Here is an 18,810-nt window from a genome sequence, read left to right as displayed (position 1 = left end):
AAAAAAAACTAATAGGTACAAACTTAATTTAATTTAATTTTTTATTATTTTCGAAATGTTTGAATTGAAAATTAATTAGAAGTTTAATAGAGGTGTGAGTATTAAACCCTAAATTAATTACTAATTTTTATATTAAAAAAATTATATAATACACATGTAAATTCATTATCACATTAATGATAGGGACTTGAATAAAATTTGAGAACTAATAAAGTCTAAGTCAATGAACAGTAAGAACTAGTGACCGGATACTAATTTTTCCTAACAGAAATGTACAAGAAATGACACACAAAATAAAAGCCACAAACTATCCAAGAATGACTAGACACACAACATTGCCAGAAGCAGTAAAAAGTCCAAATTGTGGAACAATGCATGCACATTGCAGTCAATACCTAGAATGTGCAGAAAGCAACATGGACTAGTAGCATCATCAACATCCAATTACAGGTGTCTTTCAAACCATGCTCACTCATGTCTCTCACAAACTGCTCACAACTTATGATAAAACTAATAAGCTTGTGCGAAAAAAGAGATATACAATGGAATATACAATTTGTTGCAAGGAAACTCATACAAATGTAGTGTCGATATGGAGAGATAGAGATAGACAGATTCATAAAAAGTAAAAGAAAGGTATTTTTGAAAATTTAGTAAATTATTTTGAATGTCCAAAGAAATGCGTGAAAGTAAATTAAGTGTCTAGAGAAACAAGGATGCCGAAAGATGAAATTTGGGTGTGCAAAGTACAACTTTATCTATATATGCCTTTCTGGGCTTGACATTGAACTGCCTAAACATGTGAGAAACACAATATATGAAGTCGTGATGTCAAGGTACTATGGTCACGGGATTTCTACAGTGCTTCAAAGTATTGAATATTATGATTTTTTTAACTGTTAGAACAGTGATAAAAAGCATAAAAGTCAAGATTTAATGAATAAAAAGCTCAAACCTTATAATCTAGAGCACCATAGAATTTCTGTTGTGATTATTGAGCATTAGATTCAAATATGAACAAATAATCCTACACCATTGTATTTGTTAATAAGAAACAAATAGAATTCATATGAAATGGTAAGGTTGTAAAGAGTGTCTGTAAACACGGAAAATTCCTGAAACGAAAGAGGCAAGAATACGTGTACAAAATAATATTTGTATTAATGATTTAGGGGTTACAATCTCTCTCAAATTTGATCCTCTGATTCGATCTCTGTAAGGTGTTGATTTGTGGATGTGCGATTGATCCAAGGCCGTCGAGGCTTGATCTTGGATGAACGGTCGAAAGTTTTCTTCAAGGGCCATTGGGGCTTAATCTTGAAGGTTGAGGGAAGTTTCTTCAAGGGCCTTTGGGCTTGATCTTGAAGGTTGATGGATGAACGGATCTTCAAGGCTTTTGGGCTTGATCTTGAAGAATGGTTGGATATGTGGATTTGTTGATGTTGTTGATTTAAAGGGCCGTTGGGGCTTGATCTTAGGATGAACGGATGATGAACGATGAATGCTTTCTTCAAGGGCAGTCGGAGCTTGATCTTGAATTGGAGGAAGTTCCTTCAAAGGGCCGTTGGGGCTTGATCTTGAAGGTTGGGTTGACGAAGAACGAAGAGAGTTTTCTTGATCCTTCGGGATTTGCTTGGGAACTTTGGAGTTTCAAAGTTTCAAGGTTTTGGTGTGAGGTGAATTGGTTATGAATTCCTTTCCAAATAAATGCCTTGGCTTCCTATTTATAGAATTCCAAAACTTGATTTTTGGGTTTAAATAATCAGATGAAATAAATCATTTCTGCCAGGTGTTGACATGTGTCCTGCTTGATGACTTTTTCGATTTATTTTGATTTTTCGTTTAGTCACACGCTACGTGTAAAATTTATATAACACGTGAGCATTGAAATTGTAACTATTGGTCAACATTTATTTCATCGAAATTTCGATGTCTATAGTGTCAATTATGAAATACATCGTTGTCATATTTACTAGTACATAATTTTAAGTGTATTCCAGTTTTTGTTCGGTCAACCAATTTTATTCATGCTTTCTTTTGATTTTAGCCCATCAAAAACCATTTCATACTAAAGTACTGTATAATTACCTACATGATAGACACGTTTTTATAATTGTATCTCTCTTTGGAATATCTTGTCGAGATTGTTATAGAGAGTGTTGCAAAGTGTTATTGGATAACAAAAGCGATTATGAAAGCATGTTATAAAAAAAATAAATGCGTTTCTAATTTTTCTAAGTGTTTTCTAAATATATATACACACACTAGATGCTTTTTAAAAACATTTCCAAATACTTTTTCAAAAAACTCTTGAATTTCAATAATAATTTGTATGTATACATAATAAAAATAATTCCAACCCATGTTGAGATTGTTGTAGTAAGCGTTGTAAATGTTATTGGATAACCAAAAGCGATTATGAGTGCAGACAAAAAATTTAAAAGCGTTTTTAATTTTTCTAAGTGTTTTCTAAATATATATATATATATATACACACACAGTAGATGCTTCTTTAAAAACATTTCCAAATACTTTTTCAAAAAACTCTTGAATTTCAATAATAATTTGTATGTATACATAATAAAAATAATTCCAACCCATGTTGAGATTGTTGTAGTAAGCGTTGTAAATGTTATTGGATAACCAAAAGCGATTATGAGTGCAGACAAAAAATTTAAAAGCGTTTTTAATTTTTCTAAGTGTTTTCTAAATATATATATATATATATATACACACACAGTAGATGCTTCTTTAAAAACATTTCCAAATACTTTTTCAAAAAACTCTTGAATTTCAATAAAATTTTGTATGTATACATAATAAAAATAATTCCAACCCAAGTGCTTACTAGAGAAACAATTCCAAACCAACCTTAATCACGTATCTACCTTATTTTGGCGGAGTATTATCAATGTTTCCACGATGCTTAACGTGGAATCGACCAAAAACTGATGCTTGAAGAACTTCCCCAACCCCAAGATCAGCTGAGAAACCATGGATCCTTTGGTCTAAATGCATGGTTTATAAAGTATAAACTCCATTAGTTCCAAAATTAAGTTTGAATTCTCCCCGGCCCAACTTCATCAATATATGGACACATAATCACAAGTTAATTTTTTTCAAATCCTCGATCTTCTGTACGCTTCAAATGCAATGCCATACATATGATATTTGCATGGCACTCATCTTGTTATTTCATTAAGACAAATTAGAAAATACGTACAGTAAAATATAGTACATCAAAACTACCACTTTATTTTCGTACCAAATTACAAAACCTACGTGCATGTTATGAATCAACACAAGATCCATAAAATTTATTTATTTCATCAACTCCTCTTTTTTTAATTAGGTAAATATACTGGAGTTCTACGTAATTCTTGATACATACAAAATATAGATCGATCATCACAGGCTTTCTTGTATAGTCTCATATTTGAAGTTGTAGGGGTTGACACCGGTGTAAACCCCATCGTCCATGTTGTAGGTAATCTGTTCGCCATTAGTAAGCGTGTCGCGCTGAGTGTAGGAGAATTGGACATCGCACGTACCCATGGTCGCTACCAGATTCACTTTCACCGTAGTCATTGGTGGCACAATGACCACGCACAGAGTCTCCACCTCAGCTTGGCCGACACTTCGATTTGTCCATGTGCAATTAAAGGAACCCCGGTTTCCATTGTGGTCTTGATGCCTGACTTGAATGACACGCTTGTGTTCCAAGTACTGCTCCTAATCTCCTTGTACGAGAGCTTCATGTCTACGGTGTTTTGTTCCTTTGCTCGGTTAATGGCATCTCCGGTGGCCATGGTGACGACTCTTTGGTTATACACCCTCGCATCCAAGACGTGAAAGTTGACATTGTAGAAGCTTCTCGACACAACCACTTCTTCCAGTTCCAAGCGTGCATCTTGGGTAATGGTGGGGACGGCAGCGTTGAGACAGTTATATTCCCCCCCCCCCCCCCTCTGAGACTCTTGCAGAAAAAAGTTGTTACCCAAGTTGCGGCGGAGAGCCAAGAACTTACCGTCAAGCTTGACAGGCCAAAACAACAAGTCCTTGTTGTTCTCATTATCATGAAGCTCTGAGTCTGGCCATATCCAGTTAGGGCTTCGCCTCCAGAATTTTCCATGGTGATTGGATTTTATGCGAACGCTTCCATCCCCAGCGTGGAAGACCTCATTCCCCACCGTGGGATCTCCAATGTCATCGGATTTGAACTGCAAGTAAGGGTGTAGCTCGATCCACTGTGCGCTGAGGTACCTCCCGTTGTTGCTCTTGAGGGCTATATATTTGGGCAATACCAACAGCGAGTCCCAATTAACGATCAAGCACGCATCGCATAAGTCGCTATTGGACGCCCCACTTGCTGCAATTAAGCAGGAATCGTAGGGCGGGCTATTGCGCCATAAGCAAGATAATTCCGGAGCTGGACATAACGAAAACGGACGCCTTAAGCAGGATCGTGTTCGTCCACGTAGACTGGCTCGAACAAGGTGCATGACCATTTGGATTCATCCTCCAGGGGTTCGTCAGCGCCGGCGACGATCCAATTATGGGTTTGCAACCTCCTGACCCAGTATTTATTGTTGTAGCAGCATCTTATGTGTACCAGTCCCTTAGTAGCTCCACTACTCTTTGCCATCTCCACATGGAACTTTGCGTACGTACTCACCACCTCTTCTCCGGAGAATTTGAGAAAGCCATGGATCTGCTCATCTTCTTTGACGTAGCTCAAGTATTCGGCATTGTACCTTGATTGTAACACCACATACCTTGGCAAGTCTGGCGCCATTGTTGTTTTCCTCTTTCTTTCTTTCACTAGCTTGCTTGCTGTGATTTGTTTGAAAGAGTATGCATGCTAAAAACCGATGCCTTTCACTTATATAACCCTAATGATGATTTTTTTCTTTCTTAGATCCAAATAATAGATCTCTCAATTAATTAAATGTTCGTCAGTTAATAGGATTAAGTTAATATCTATGTATTTTTAATGATTATTCTAAAATTGTTGTTTGGACCAGGTTTGCACTATCGGCTATTTAATTAAGGCCCCTTGATTTTAATATTGTTTCTAAATACTAGAGTTATTGTAGTGATTATTTTGCTAAAATACTTTTATTGTTGTAAACATTCCTAGTTTAAGTATGATTGTGTAAATCCGAGATAAGATTTGATTCTAGTTATCCTTTCCTATTACAACTTGTATTACTTGGAGAAGAAGGAATATCTTCTCTCCCTTTACAGATAAATAAAGGCACAATGTAGGAGGGATAACAACACACACATTCCCCTACAATTCTACAAACACACATCTCTCTCCTCTCTCTCTCTGCCGCCGGCCCTAGTCCCTCTGTCAGATAAAATAGACCACAACACGTTATCAGCACGCTCCTACCGCTGCGCTTAGGAATCTGACGTTGGAGATTTTTTCTGCATCAAACTAGTTCATCCATATCATCACGCAATCAGGTTCTTTCCAAACAACGGTTTTTAACTCGATATTTTGCAAGCCCTGATAGCATGAACATTCACCATGATGCATGACCCAACTTTACGTTTAACGTATTTTAGATTCTACATAAATTGTGTATGCTTCATAATCAAAATTGCTACAATTATGTGAATTTGATATTTGCCATGAATTGAATCTTACATATGTACATGCATTGAAACTATTATTTGCATATGCATCAACGTAAATATGTGATTCATTGAATTATACATGCATATAATTATATTTGCATTGAAAATTTTTGCGATTGGGGAAATTAGGGTTCTAGTCGAACCCGTGCCTGTGCACCATGCAAGGCCGCAAGCCACCAGGCCCGCAGCCTGCGATGGCCCAGCTCGGTTTCCTCACCAGGCCTGCAGCCTGCATCGATCCTCCGAGCCCAAGATCACGGCTGGAGCTTCTGCTCCTCGTCCAAACCCCAAACCCGACACCCAGCTGGTGTCGCCACCCATCCATCACCGTGCTGCACGGCTTGTCGCCGTGCCTAGCCTACTCAGACGACCTGCAGATCGTCCACGGTGTCCTATGGTTTGAGATTTTCTGAGATCTCATCGGAATTTTTCATAAATCCGATTGAAATTTTCTAGGGTTTGGTTGATATAACGTCGAGATTTCTCCAATCTCCGTTCATATTTGGTTCCCCAGTTGGACCCCCATGTTTCCCACGATCGATAGCCTCCCAGAACACGGCCACCTGCAGTGGCGACGCTCCGGCAACCGTTCCCAGCAAAAGCTGGGGTGTTCCTGGTTCCAACCCGAGCCCTATTGGGCTCCAGCCTCTCGGCCCATGTAACAAAAGAAAAAAAAAAACAATTTTTTTTGCTGGGCTCGCTTGCAGCGGCCCAGCCCACAAAGAAAAACAATTTTTTTTTTATTTTCCTGGGCTCGCCTGCAGCGGCCCATACTGAAAAAAGGAGAAATTTTTTTTAGGGCTGCACACAGCAGCCCATTCCTTTCTCACCCCGTGGGCCTGCAGCCTACACCTGGGGGTACTCGGCCTATATTTTTAGGCCCCGAGATTTTATTATTTAATTTTTTTTTTAAATAATATGGGTTTTTATATTTTCACCCACATTTTAATTTGGCCCCGAAGACCAAAAATAAATTAATTCACTTATCATTATACAATATTTCTGCATATATTCTTTGCATATTTGTTTGCATATATATTTGTGTTTGCCTGCAGGAATATATGAACCTGAAGTTCATAATTACTTTGAAACCCGAAGTTTCTTATACACATGCCTTGTTTGAAAACCCGAAGTTTTCACTTAAATATATCACCCATGAAAACCCGAAGTTTTTCATGCAAAATTAAACCAATACATGTCTATTAGAACCTGTATGTTCTACTCCTATGTGAATGGATTGATTTTTCTCCATTACACTAACCACATCTTGTCCATCTATTTTGTGATAGGAACATGTCGAATTTGAACAAACTCGACTTCACCGCTTTGGAGGTTTCTGGCAGGAACTACCTCAAGTGGGTTCAAGATGTGAAGCTCCACCTCACTGCAAAGAACTTGCGTCCTGCTATTGAAGAAGCAACAGATAAACCTGTTGGCGAGGCTGAAAAAGCCACTGCTATGATCTTCATTCGAAGACATATCCATGACGCTCTGCAAACTGAGTACCTTGCTGAGGAGGATCCACGTGCATTATGGGTCGCTTTGGCTGATCGTTTCGATCACCAAAAGGACATATTCTTGCCTGAAGCAAGACACGACTGGCAGCACTTGCGCTTCCAAGACTTTAAGTCTGTGAATGAATATAATTCTGAAGTTTGTCGAATCCGATCACTTCTCAAGTTTTGCAATGAAACTTTGACTGAAGAGGATCTCCTGGAGAAGACCTACTCGACCTTCTCTGCTTCTAATATTGTCCTGTAGCAACAATATAGAGCTCAGAAGTTCACTAAGTTCTCGGATTTGATCTCTGTTTTACTTCTTGCTGAAAAGCAGAACCAGCTGTTGATGAAGAATCATCAAGCTCGACCTACTGGGGCTACTGCTGTGCCTGAAGCACATTATAGCACTAATCAGCACCCAAAACGCCAAAAGAGGCGTGGTAAGGGCGGCCAGAAGCCATCCCACCAAGGTCAACAGAGCCAAGGCCCATCCAAGGGAGGAAACAAAGCCCAGAAGCGCCCAAACCTCGCTCCCAAGGCCCCGAACTTCAAGAATAAGGGCAAAGCACCTGCCACAATGAATGACGATATGTGCTATCATTGTGGTTCCAAGGACCATTGGTCCCGTATTTGCCGTGCTCCCAAGAAGGTTATGGATGCATATCATTCTCGTCGTACGAAGTTTGAATCAAACTTCCTGCAAGTGGACGAACCGGAGACTACAAAGATGGAGGTTTCTGATTTTCAGGAGGATACCACTCCTATGGAAGATTAGAATCTTAGACATAGACTTATTTTTCAGTTAAAATAAGACAATTGGGGCCGAATTCCACCTAGTGGCCGAACCCCACCTTGTTTTTTGGTTGATTTTGAACAATTTTCCTTTATGTTTTGGATTATTAGTTGGCGATTTATTTTGGATATTAAGTTTTATCCTTGAATAAATGAAATTATTTTGAATTGATACTTGTTTTTATAAACTTTTATGCATGTGACCGATTCAAATTAATTTTTCATTCTAGGTATGACTAGTGGGAAAGTTAGTTGTCTGGCAGATAGTGCAACCACGCATACTGTTTTGCGTGAACGCATCTATTTCACTAACTTCGTACCTAAGAATGCACCTCTGACAACCCTCTCAGGCCCATCCAACCTGATCGAAGGATACGGTAAGGCACGTATAATGTTGTCCAATGGTACAATCTTGACCATTGCTGAGGCACTCTATTCTCCACGTTCCGGAAGAACGTTACTAAGTTTCAAGGACATTAGAGATAACAATTACCACGCTGAAACCCACGTAGAAAACGGAGTTGAATTTCTGTGCGTAACTTCCTACGAATATTGCCAGAAGCGTATTCTAGAGAAGATGGAGTGTAACCCGAGTGGTCTGTATACTACGACCATACGCCCCATAGAATGCCACTATGTGGCCGGCCCTACCACAGGGACCGCGCACGAAATTACACTTTGGCATGATCATTTGGGACATCCTGGACGAATAGCGATGCGCCGTATCCTCAAAACTTCACACGGGCATCCACTAACCCGAAGCTTAGGTTCGATCCATGAAATTGCATGCCAAACATGTTCTATGGGAAAGCTTATTACTAAGCCTTCTTTTGACAAGATTCGTTCGAATCCTCCCATTTTTCTACAACGGATTCAGGGGGACATTTGTGGACCGATTCAACCTCCCTGCGGACCATTTAGATATTTTATGGTTTTGGTTGACGCTTCTACACGTTGGTCACACGTGTGCTTGTTGTCCACAAGGAACGCTGCATTCTCCAAACTGTTGGCTCAGGTTATCAAGCTCAGGGCTCACCACCCTGATTATCCGATCAAATCTATTCGATTGGATAATGCTGGAGAATTCACATCTAAAACTTTTGATGACTATTGCATGTCGGTTGGGGTTGAAGTTGAACATCCTGTACCCCATGTTCACACCCAGAACGGCCTGGCAGAGGCTTTCATTAAGCGTTTACAAATGATTGCTCGATCGTTGGTCATACGTACCAAGCTCCCGATCGCTGCTTGGGGCCATGCAATATTGCACGCAGCAAAGTTGGTCCGCCTGAGGCCTGTTGCGACACAACCATTTAGTGCCCTTCAGTTGGTCACCGGATGCGAACCCGACATATTGCATCTGCGCGTTTTTGGTTGTGCGGTCTATGTGCCGATCTCGCCGCCCTTACGTACAAAAATGGGGCCTCAGCGAAGGATGGGAATCTATGTCGGATATGATTCTCCTTCGATTATTCGTTACTTAGAACCTTTGACAGGCGATCTGTTTACCGCTCGTTTCGCGAATTGTCACTTCTATGAGACAGTCTTCCCGTCGTTAGGGGGAGATAAGAACGTCAACGTTCCTAATGAACGACGCGAATTATCGTGGACGACTCCCACTTTGTCTCATTTAGATCCCCGCACCGCTCAGTCTGAAGCTGAAGTGCATCGCATATTAGATCTCCAGAGCATAGCTCAGAGCATGCCAGATGCTTTCACCGATCTAGCGCGCGTGACAAGATCACATATTCCAGCTGCGAATACGCCTGCAAAGATGGATGTACCAAATGTACGACGGACTACCCTCCTGGAAGCCCGGGACGCCAATTCTGGTGATCCACGTACATTAGCGGCTAGCCAATCATCTGCCCCTACACAAAAGCGTGGCAGACCCCTTGGTTCAAAGGATTCACACCCCCGGAAGAGGAAAACCACGGCACAAGGTCCTGAAGAGCCTACCGTGAATCCGACTATCGCTTACTCATTTTACCCAACTCATGAGGAAATTCTAGATTATGGAAGCGTCCTTGAAGAGACGAATCCTCCTCCCGAGAATCGTGAGATTTCGGTCTATTATGCTAGCTTAGATGATGTGTGGCATAGAAATGAGATGATTGTCGACGATGCATTAGCATTTGCAGTAGCTACTGAGATCATGTTGAGCGATGACATTGAACCGCGTTCCGTTGATGAATGTCGACGTAGAGCTGATTGGTCAAACTGGAAACAAGCAATCCAAGTCGAACTTGATTCACTTGCGAAACGTAAGGTGTTTGGACCTGTAGTTCCTACTCCTCCACATGTGAAGCCCGTTGGCTACAAGTGGGTTTTTCGTTCGGAAGCGTAATGAGAAGAACGAAATTGTGCGTTACAAAGCTCGTCTTGTAGCACAAGGTTTCTCACAACGCCCCGGGATTGACTATGACGAAACTTACTCACCCGTTATGGATGTGATTACTTTTCGATACCTTATCAGTTTGGTAGTTTCCGAAAAACTGGATATGCAGCTGATGGACGTAGTAACCGCGTATCTCTATGGGGATCTTGATACGGAAATTTATATGAAAGTTCCCGAAGGACTTACATTGACTGGTTCAAATATTTCCAAACCCCAGAACACGCTTTCAATTTGGCTGAGGCGTTCACTATACGGTTTGAAACAATCCGGAAGAATGTGGTATAACCGTTTAAGTGAGTATTTGACTAGTCAGGGATATGTGAATAACGAACTATGCCCTTGTGTGTTCATTAAGAAGTCACATTCCGGATTTGCGATTGTTGCAGTATATGTCGATGACATGAATCTCGTCGGAACTCCTGAAGAGCTCACGAGAACTGCTTCGCACCTGAAGTCGGAATTTGAGATGAAAGATCTAGGTAAGACTCGATACTGTCTCGGTCTCGAGATAGAGCATTGTTCGGATGGAATCCTAGTACATCAATCGAACTACACCCAGAAGGTGTTGCGCCGTTTTAATGAGGATAAAGCGAAGTCTTTGAGTACTCCTATGGTCGTTCGTACGCTAGATGCAAAGCGAGATCCCTTCCGTCCGAAGGAGGATGATGAAGAGATTTTGGAGCCTGAAGTTCCTTATCTAAGTGCGATAGGCGCTTTATTGTACTTAGCTCAATGCACTAGACCCAACATCTCCTTCGCTGTTAATCTTTTGGCAAGATACAGCAATGCACCAACACGCAGACATTGGACTGGCGTGAAAGACATCTTCCGTTACCTTAAGGGTACTACGGATTTGGGTTTATTCTATCCCTACGAATCCTCGAGTGATACCGCACCCTATGCTCATCGGGTTGATTCTCGCCTTGTTGGTTATGCCGACGCTGGATACTTATCTGATCCGCACAAGGCGCGTTCTCAAACGGGTTATGTCTTTACCGTTTGAGGCACCGCAATATCTTGGAGGTCAACTAAACAGACCTTAGTTGCCACTTCGTCTAACCATGCTGAAATTTTCGCCTTACATGAAGCAACTCGGGAATGCTTTTGGTTGAGAGCAGTAGTGGGCCATATTCGAAGCTCCTGTGATCTTCATCCCGCCGTTAATGCCCCGACGACGATTTTTGAAGACAACGCAGCTTGCATCGAACAGCTCAAGAAGGGTTACATCAAAGGAGACAACACCAAGCATATTGCGCCGAAGTTCTTCTTTACACATCAACAACAAGAGCATCAGAAGATTGAAGTCACGCAAATCCGATCACAAGACAATCTGGCCGACCTCTTCACCAAATCACTACCGAAGGCGACGTTTCAGAAGCTTGTTCATGGAATTGGTATGCGTAAACTTTCTGAGTTGTAACTTTGCTATTTCTCTGTGGAATTATGTCAAACTCAGGGGGAGTATCTTCTGGATACTTGCTTGATCTTAATGTACTCTTTTTCCCTACGATTAGGAGCATTTTTCCCACTGGGTTTTTGCTACCTAACTAGGTTTTAACGAGGCACCCACCTTGGGCTGGTCATATCCCTGATGACGTCCTGTAGACGTTTCTTTTGACTTTGCATTTCTCACGCATTTTTCCTTAGACTATGGATTTTGTCCCTACTTGGGTTTTTGCCATAGCCTTAGGGTTTTTTAGTGAGACTTACTACTTATGCAAGTTCCTACCTTATTGAGAATAAGCGTTGTTCCTTGGAATCAGTGCCAACGAGTCGACTTCCTCAACTTCTGCATGATGCTAAATCTACCTTGAGTATTTACCCACTCAAGGGGGAGTGTTGTAAACATTCCTAGTTTAAGTATGATTGTGTAAATCCTAGATAAGATTTGATTCTAGTTATCCTTTCCTATTACAACTTGTATTACTTGGAGAAGAAGGAATATCTTCTCTCCCTTTACTACTATAAATAAAGGCACAATGTAGGAGGGATAACAACACACACATTCCCCTACAATTCTACAAACACACATCTCTCTCCTCTCTCTCTCTGCCGCCGGCCCTAGTCCCTCTGTCAGATAAAATAGACCACAACATTTATGAGCTTGGTGGTCGGTATAAGGAGGGCCACTCATTTTACGTGGTAGGCCTTCACGTGGCATAGATTTTCTTTTCATTCGGTAAGGTTTGGCATTCGGTGAGACAAAAGAAATAGAATTGGAAGATGGTTTGCAACAAGACGAATCCCACCGTATTGGGATCTCGTCCAAAACGTATGACATGCAAAAGATTAGTTATGGCATGCAAAGATTTAAAAGGAGGCAGAAGAGTTGGGAGAGGGATTCTCTCCCTCTTTTTTTCCTTTCCTTTTTCTCTCCTCTTATTTGAACGATCACGGTTAAGTCACGTCAACATTTTATATTAATTTTTTTATAGAAAGAAAAAAACAAAATAAAAAATGTTAGAGGAAGAGATGGAAGGAAATAGAAAAAGGAGGGAAGAGAATCCTAATCTGAAGAGTTGATGCATACAGGGCTAGCCCTGAGAATTTGGGGGCCCTAGACGAGCATTCGAAGTGGGGCCCTAAAATTCTCTGATCTCTGGTTCTTTGTATATTGATTTATATAAAAAAGAATTCGCTAAATACATAAAAAGTTCTATTTTCACATCAAATATCATTAAATTTAATATCAAAAGAAGATAAATATACAAACATTATTTAAACATTACACGATTCACGTTTTTAGACACAAATGTACTAAATATTTGCAATCAAGAGTTTAAGACTGAGGGTGAAGAACAATAAAACTTGATGATCAAGAGAGTAAATAACAATAAAACTTGATTGACGAGTATAATAAATTCAACGCCAATTGTTTCTCTTGGGTTTTTTTTCTTCTAAAATCAACATTACACTAACGAATTGAATATTAAAAAAATCCATTGAATAAAAAGTTATTGAAAAGAAAAATATAAAATTCAAAGTTTTGATTACCTTAAAGTACAATTTTTAAGACCATATGATAGTTGGTTTAAACATTCAATAGAAATGGAGAGAATGATAAGTTGGTTTAAAAATTCGATAGAAATGGAGAGAATGAGAAGTTGAAAGAAAAAAGACTGCAAAGAGACTTGAGTTTTATAACTTTATATGCATTTGGACAGATGGATTGGTAGTAAATTTGAAAAATAAGAAAAATCAAGAAAAATCTAGTGATTGAAAGGCAGCTTCGTGTTTCGAACTCAACATCCCAAAGAAAATGAAGCCAACATTCCACTTCACTAACAAATGAATTATGATATTTTTTTTTACTTTGTTTTGTATTTATATGTTAATTACAGGATATAAATTATTTTTGAAAACCCTAGACAGGCGCCTACTTGGGCTACCCTCAGGACCGGCCTTGCATGCATAAAAGGAAAAAGTATTTGTTTATAGGTGACAAGTTGTCAGGGGTCCAAACTTTAATAGGATCATCTAACTCGGTGGTGATTTCTCATAAGAAGCATAAAGTATAGGAATGAATTTCTGTACATTGACATCAACGAGATTTACTGCTTTATACAAAGTGTTACATGACTTGTTTCCTATTCTATTCCCTACAAATAAGGCTAACTGATAACCTAATAGGTAAGTAAATATCAATCTATAATATTTGACAAATCAATCTAAGATTCCTTTCTTAACACTCCCCCTCAAGTTGGAGTGTATGTTAATGACACCCAACTTGTTGAGTAAGATTTCAAATTGTGTTGAGCTTAATGGTTTGGTGAATATGTCGGCTAGCTGATCACCCGTCCGTATGTATGACGTCCGTATCATTCCCTTTTGAATCTTCTCTCGCACTAGGTGACAATCAATCTCTATGTGCTTTGTTCGTTCATGAAAGACGGGATTTGAGGCAATATGTATAGCTGCTTGATTATCACAAAACAAGGAGACCGGTTGATGATAATTCACTTGCAAATCGTTGAGAATATTCCGCAGCCATGTTATCTCACAGCATGTAGTAGCCATAGACCGGTACTCGGCTTCGGCGCTAGAACGAGATACTGTGGTTTGCTTCTTAGTCTTCCATGAGATTAGTGCTTGGCCAAGCAAGACGCAGTAACCAGTTATCGATCGCCTAGTGTCTCGGCATCTAGCCCAATCAGCATCACAAAATGCTTGTAACTGCAATGAACCTGTGGAAGGAAAGAGAATGCCTTGCCCAGGCGCTTGTTTGATGTATTTAAGTACCTTGTGTGCAGCATCAAGGTGTGGTTGCCGAGGCTTCTCCATGAATTGACTCAACACATGTATCGCATAAGCCAAGTCGGGTCTTGTGATGGTCAAATATATCAATCTACCCACAAGTCTTCTATATGAAGACGGATCATCCAACAATTTTCCTTCCAGTTGCGTGAGAGCCAAGTTTTGGTCTAGAGGAAACCTGGAAGGTTTCACTCCTAGAAAACCAACATCATCCAGTATCTCCAGTGCATACTTACGTTGACATAGAGTGATTCCATGCTTCGATTTTGCAACTTCTATCCCTAAGAAATACTTGAGCACCCCCAAGTCTTTTAGTTTAAAACGGTGAGAGAGAAGTTGTTTGGTTTTTACAATCTCACATAAGTCATTCCCTGCCAGTATAACATCGTCAACATAAACTAGTAAAGCAATGAGTAATCGGACAAAGATTGTTGAAACCCAGCAGCCTTGAGAGCATTGGATAATTTGATGAACCATTGCCTCGAAGCTTGCTCTAAACCGTAGAGAGATTTATGCAATTTGCATACTCGAGTCTCCCCTTTGCATCCAAAACCAGGAGGCAAAGACATGTAAACGTCCTCTTCCAAGTCACCATGTAAAAAGGCATTGTTCACATCGAGCTGGTGAAGGTGCCAGCCTTGCAAGGCTGCAACACTTAGGAGAACGCGAACAGTAGTTAACTTAGCCACGGGAGCAAACGTGTCACGGTAATCAACTCCTTTGACCTGATTGTATCATTTGGCAACAAGACGGGCTTTGTACCGTTCGATGGTGCCATTGGGTTTGAGCTTCACTTTGTAGACCCATTTGCAGCCAATAGAGCGTTTGCGAGGAGGAAGAGGCACGAGCGTCCATGTATGATTGGCATGAAGGGCTGCAAGTTCATTTTGCATGGTAGCACGTTAATGGGGATCCTGGACAGCTTGGGAATAGCTAGTAGGTTCCTTATGAAGGGTGAGATGAGCAATAAAGGCTTTATAGAAGGGTGAGAGACAAGTATAGGATAAGTGAGAAGAAAGTGGATGGGGTTTACCTGACGACGACCTAACCACGTTCGTGGAAGATGTGGGAGCCGGCCGGGATGGGAGAGACGCCTCGACATGAAAGTCTTGCAAAAAGGAAGAAGGCTTGGTGGGGCGGGTACTTCTGCGAGGTGGGGGTGGGAGTGGGGTGTGTGTGGTCATGGGAGCAGATGAGTAGGGAGGGGAGGGTGTAGAGGTGGATGTGGTCGTGGCATCAGCTAAAGGAAAAGGCCGAAGGGAAGGTGGTGATGGGGTTGGTGTAGAAGTATCATCAGAAGCGATGTCAGTACAGGGGTGAGGTGGTGCAAAGGGAGGGTCCATGTCAAAAGAAAGCAAGGGTGCAGAAGGTGGTGTTGGAGGGGAGGTTGTAGGTGCAGTTGAGATTTCTAAATGAGAATAAGGAAAGTTATCTTCAAAGAAAAGCACATCCCGGGAGATAAAAACCTTTTAAAGTTGAAGATCAAAAAGTTTATAACCTTTTGTACCATAAGGATACCCTAGAAAAATGCAACGACGGGCACGATGATCAAATTTGGAGGGTTTGTGTGCATGAGTGGATGCAAAACAAAGACATCCAAAGACTTTTAGGTGAGTGTAAGTGGGTGGTTTGTGAAACAGCTTTTCTTATGGAGTTTGCCCATGAAGAATGGGAGTGGGTGTGCGATTAATGAGATATGCGGAAGTAAGGATAGCGTCCCCCCAAAATCTTTTAGGTAAATGAGCTTGAAAAAGCAGTGCACGAGCAACATTAAGCAAATGACGGTGCTTGCGTTCAGCAACACCATTTTTCTGGAGTGTGTGGACACAACTAGTTTGATGAAGAATTCCTTGGGATGTATAAAATGTATCAAGTTTAAACTCGGGACCATTATCAATGTGAACCATTTTAACTTGAGTGTTAAATTGTGTGGCAACCATATGAATGAATCGAGTGAGAAGGTCCTTTGTATCATATTTATGTTTCATCAAATAGATCCATGTGCACCTAGTATGATCATCAACAATGGTAAGAAAGTACTTTGCACCAGAAAGAGAAGGTACTTGATAACCACCCCAAATGTCAACATGAATTAATTCAAAACAAGAAGTAGTAGACATGGAACTTAAAGGGAAAGGCAACCTTGTTTGTTTAGCCAAAGGGCAAATTAAACATTGAGTGAGATCACAGGTTTTATTGGAGAAAAAGGGAAACAACATGGTAACTTTAGGTGACGGATGGCCGAGGTGTTGGTGCCAAAGGTTGGGAGAGATGGTTTGGATGGCATTGCATGTTCTTTCTTCGGTGAGTCGAGATAGTAGAGTCCCTCCCGTTCAATTCCCGTCCCAATCATCTTCCCCGATCGTAGGTCCTGGATGACACAAAAATGGTTTAAGAAAAGGGTAATAGCAAATGAATCATAAGCCAATTGACTAATGGATATTAAATTTAACGTAAAGATTGGGACACAAAGAACATTGTGAAGGATAAAATTAGGAGAAAAAATGACTTGGCCAACATGAGTGACTGTGGCAAGGGATCCATTGGGTAATGCAACAGTGTGGTTTTGAACAGGCCTAGAGGGTGTAAGGGACTCGGGGTTGCAAACTATGTGATCTGTGGCACCACTATCCAGGATCCAAACATTGTGCTTGGCATGACGCATGAATGAAAAAGCTTTACCTGAGAGATCATCGTGGCTGGAAGAATTACCAACATGATTAGCAAAAGAAGATTTGTTTTGATGCAACATTTTAAGGATATGCTTGCAATCTTCTGGAGAGAACGGGAAGTTGGAGATCTCCTTGTTGGTCACGGCAACTTGATTTCCTTTGGCAGAACGGCTTGGTTCGCTGTCTATGGCTGCTTTTCTTTTGCGGCAATACTCGTACGAATGACCCTTCCAACCACAGAAAGTACATTTGATATGTGCGCGGCAGTTCTTTGTGCTGTGGTTCGTCTTATTGCACTTGTCACATCGCAAACCACCATCCTCAGTTTTAGATTCTCGGCTTCCACCTTTGACAGCGAATACAACAGCTTCTGGTTGGGCAGAACTCCTTCCACTTGAGACTTCGACTTGCCTCTCATGATGAAGAACAAGTGAGTAAGCCTTGTTAACAGTGGGAAAAGGCTCGAGAAGGAGAGTGTTGCTGCGAACGGTAGAGTAAGACTCGTTCAAACCTATGAGAAACTTCATTGTCTTCTGGGTTTCAATGTAGGAGGTGATCTCCTTTGTGTCACAGCCACATGTTGGGATAGAACACAACGCATCTCGTTCGTCCCAAAGGCTTTTTAGTTTGGTGAAGTATGTGCTCACGGTCATAGTACCTTGTACACAGTCGTGAATCTCGTTTTCAATGTGAAACAGTTGGACAATATTCACATGGGAAAACCTTTCTTGCAGGTCAAGCCACATATGCCGTGCATCCTTGCAGTGTATGACGCTCCCAAAAATTTCTTTGGACATGGATCCGAGCAACCACGTTTTTACCAAGTTGTTGCATCGATTCCATTGTTGTAATTCTTCAAATTGTTCTTCATGAGGTTTCTTGACTGTTTCATCAACAAACCCTAATTTGTTCTTGACTGTCAAAGCCATGGTCATGGATTGAACCCATGTACCATAGTTATCCTCCACGAGAGACTGCGGCACAAGTATTGCACCAGGTTGGTCTGAGTGATGGAGAAAAAGTGGGTGATTGGGATTTTCCCACTTTTGATGCGAAGCCATGCCTGAAGAGGTTGGCTTTTCTGATATGTCGCCTATAGTGATGTTTGCTAGGGTTTATGTTTGTTGTTTTGCCTTTTATTTTCCCAGATATCGTTCACTCTGGTACCATCATAAGAAGCATAAAGTATAGGAATGAATTTATGTACATTGACATCAACGAGATTTACAGCTTTATACAAAGTCTTACATGACTTGTTTCGTATTCTATTCCCTACAAATAAGGCTAACTGATAACCTAATAGGTAAGTAAATATCAATCTATAATATTTGACAAATCAATCTAAGATTCCTTTCTTAACAAACGGTGTCTCGGCCGCATAGCTTTTTGCTTTCGGTGGTGCCAGTTGGTGCTGTCAAATCTCAAGAATTTTTTCAGCTCACCGTGTTTGAGTAAATAAAAGAGGAATCTTTTTTATATTTTAAAGGGAAACAAGATGACAAGTCACGGCTATCTATTTTTTTTGACTCGGATAAGCTATGAAAAAATT

The 18,810-nt window shown here is 40.7% G+C and overlaps 2 protein-coding genes across 2 annotated transcripts; both read right to left on the bottom strand.

Annotated features, from left to right (window-relative positions):
- Positions 1–3,584: 3,584 nt before the first annotated feature.
- LOC126617108 (uncharacterized) lies at positions 3,585–4,795 on the bottom strand. The gene is made up of 2 exons (XM_050285167.1): positions 4,506–4,795; positions 3,585–4,398 (listed from the first exon to the last, which is right to left on the bottom strand). Exons 1-2 carry the CDS (start codon positions 4,793–4,795, stop codon positions 3,585–3,587), a joined length of 1,104 nt encoding a protein of 367 aa, XP_050141124.1.
- Positions 4,796–14,987: 10,192 nt separating this feature from the next.
- LOC126617107 (uncharacterized) lies at positions 14,988–18,322 on the bottom strand. The gene is made up of 2 exons (XM_050285165.1): positions 17,108–18,322; positions 14,988–15,314 (listed from the first exon to the last, which is right to left on the bottom strand). The coding sequence occupies exons 1-2, from the start codon at positions 18,320–18,322 to the stop codon at positions 14,988–14,990; spliced, it is 1,542 nt and encodes a 513-aa protein (XP_050141122.1).
- Between the last annotated feature and the right edge of the window lie 488 nt (positions 18,323–18,810).

This window comes from Malus sylvestris, chromosome 3 (assembly GCF_916048215.2).
Source record: "Malus sylvestris chromosome 3, drMalSylv7.2, whole genome shotgun sequence".
In the NCBI taxonomy this organism is placed as follows: Eukaryota; Viridiplantae; Streptophyta; class Magnoliopsida; order Rosales; family Rosaceae; genus Malus; species Malus sylvestris.
The sequence above is the reverse complement of the archived record's forward strand: the minus strand, read 5'-3'. Positions and strand labels throughout refer to the sequence as shown.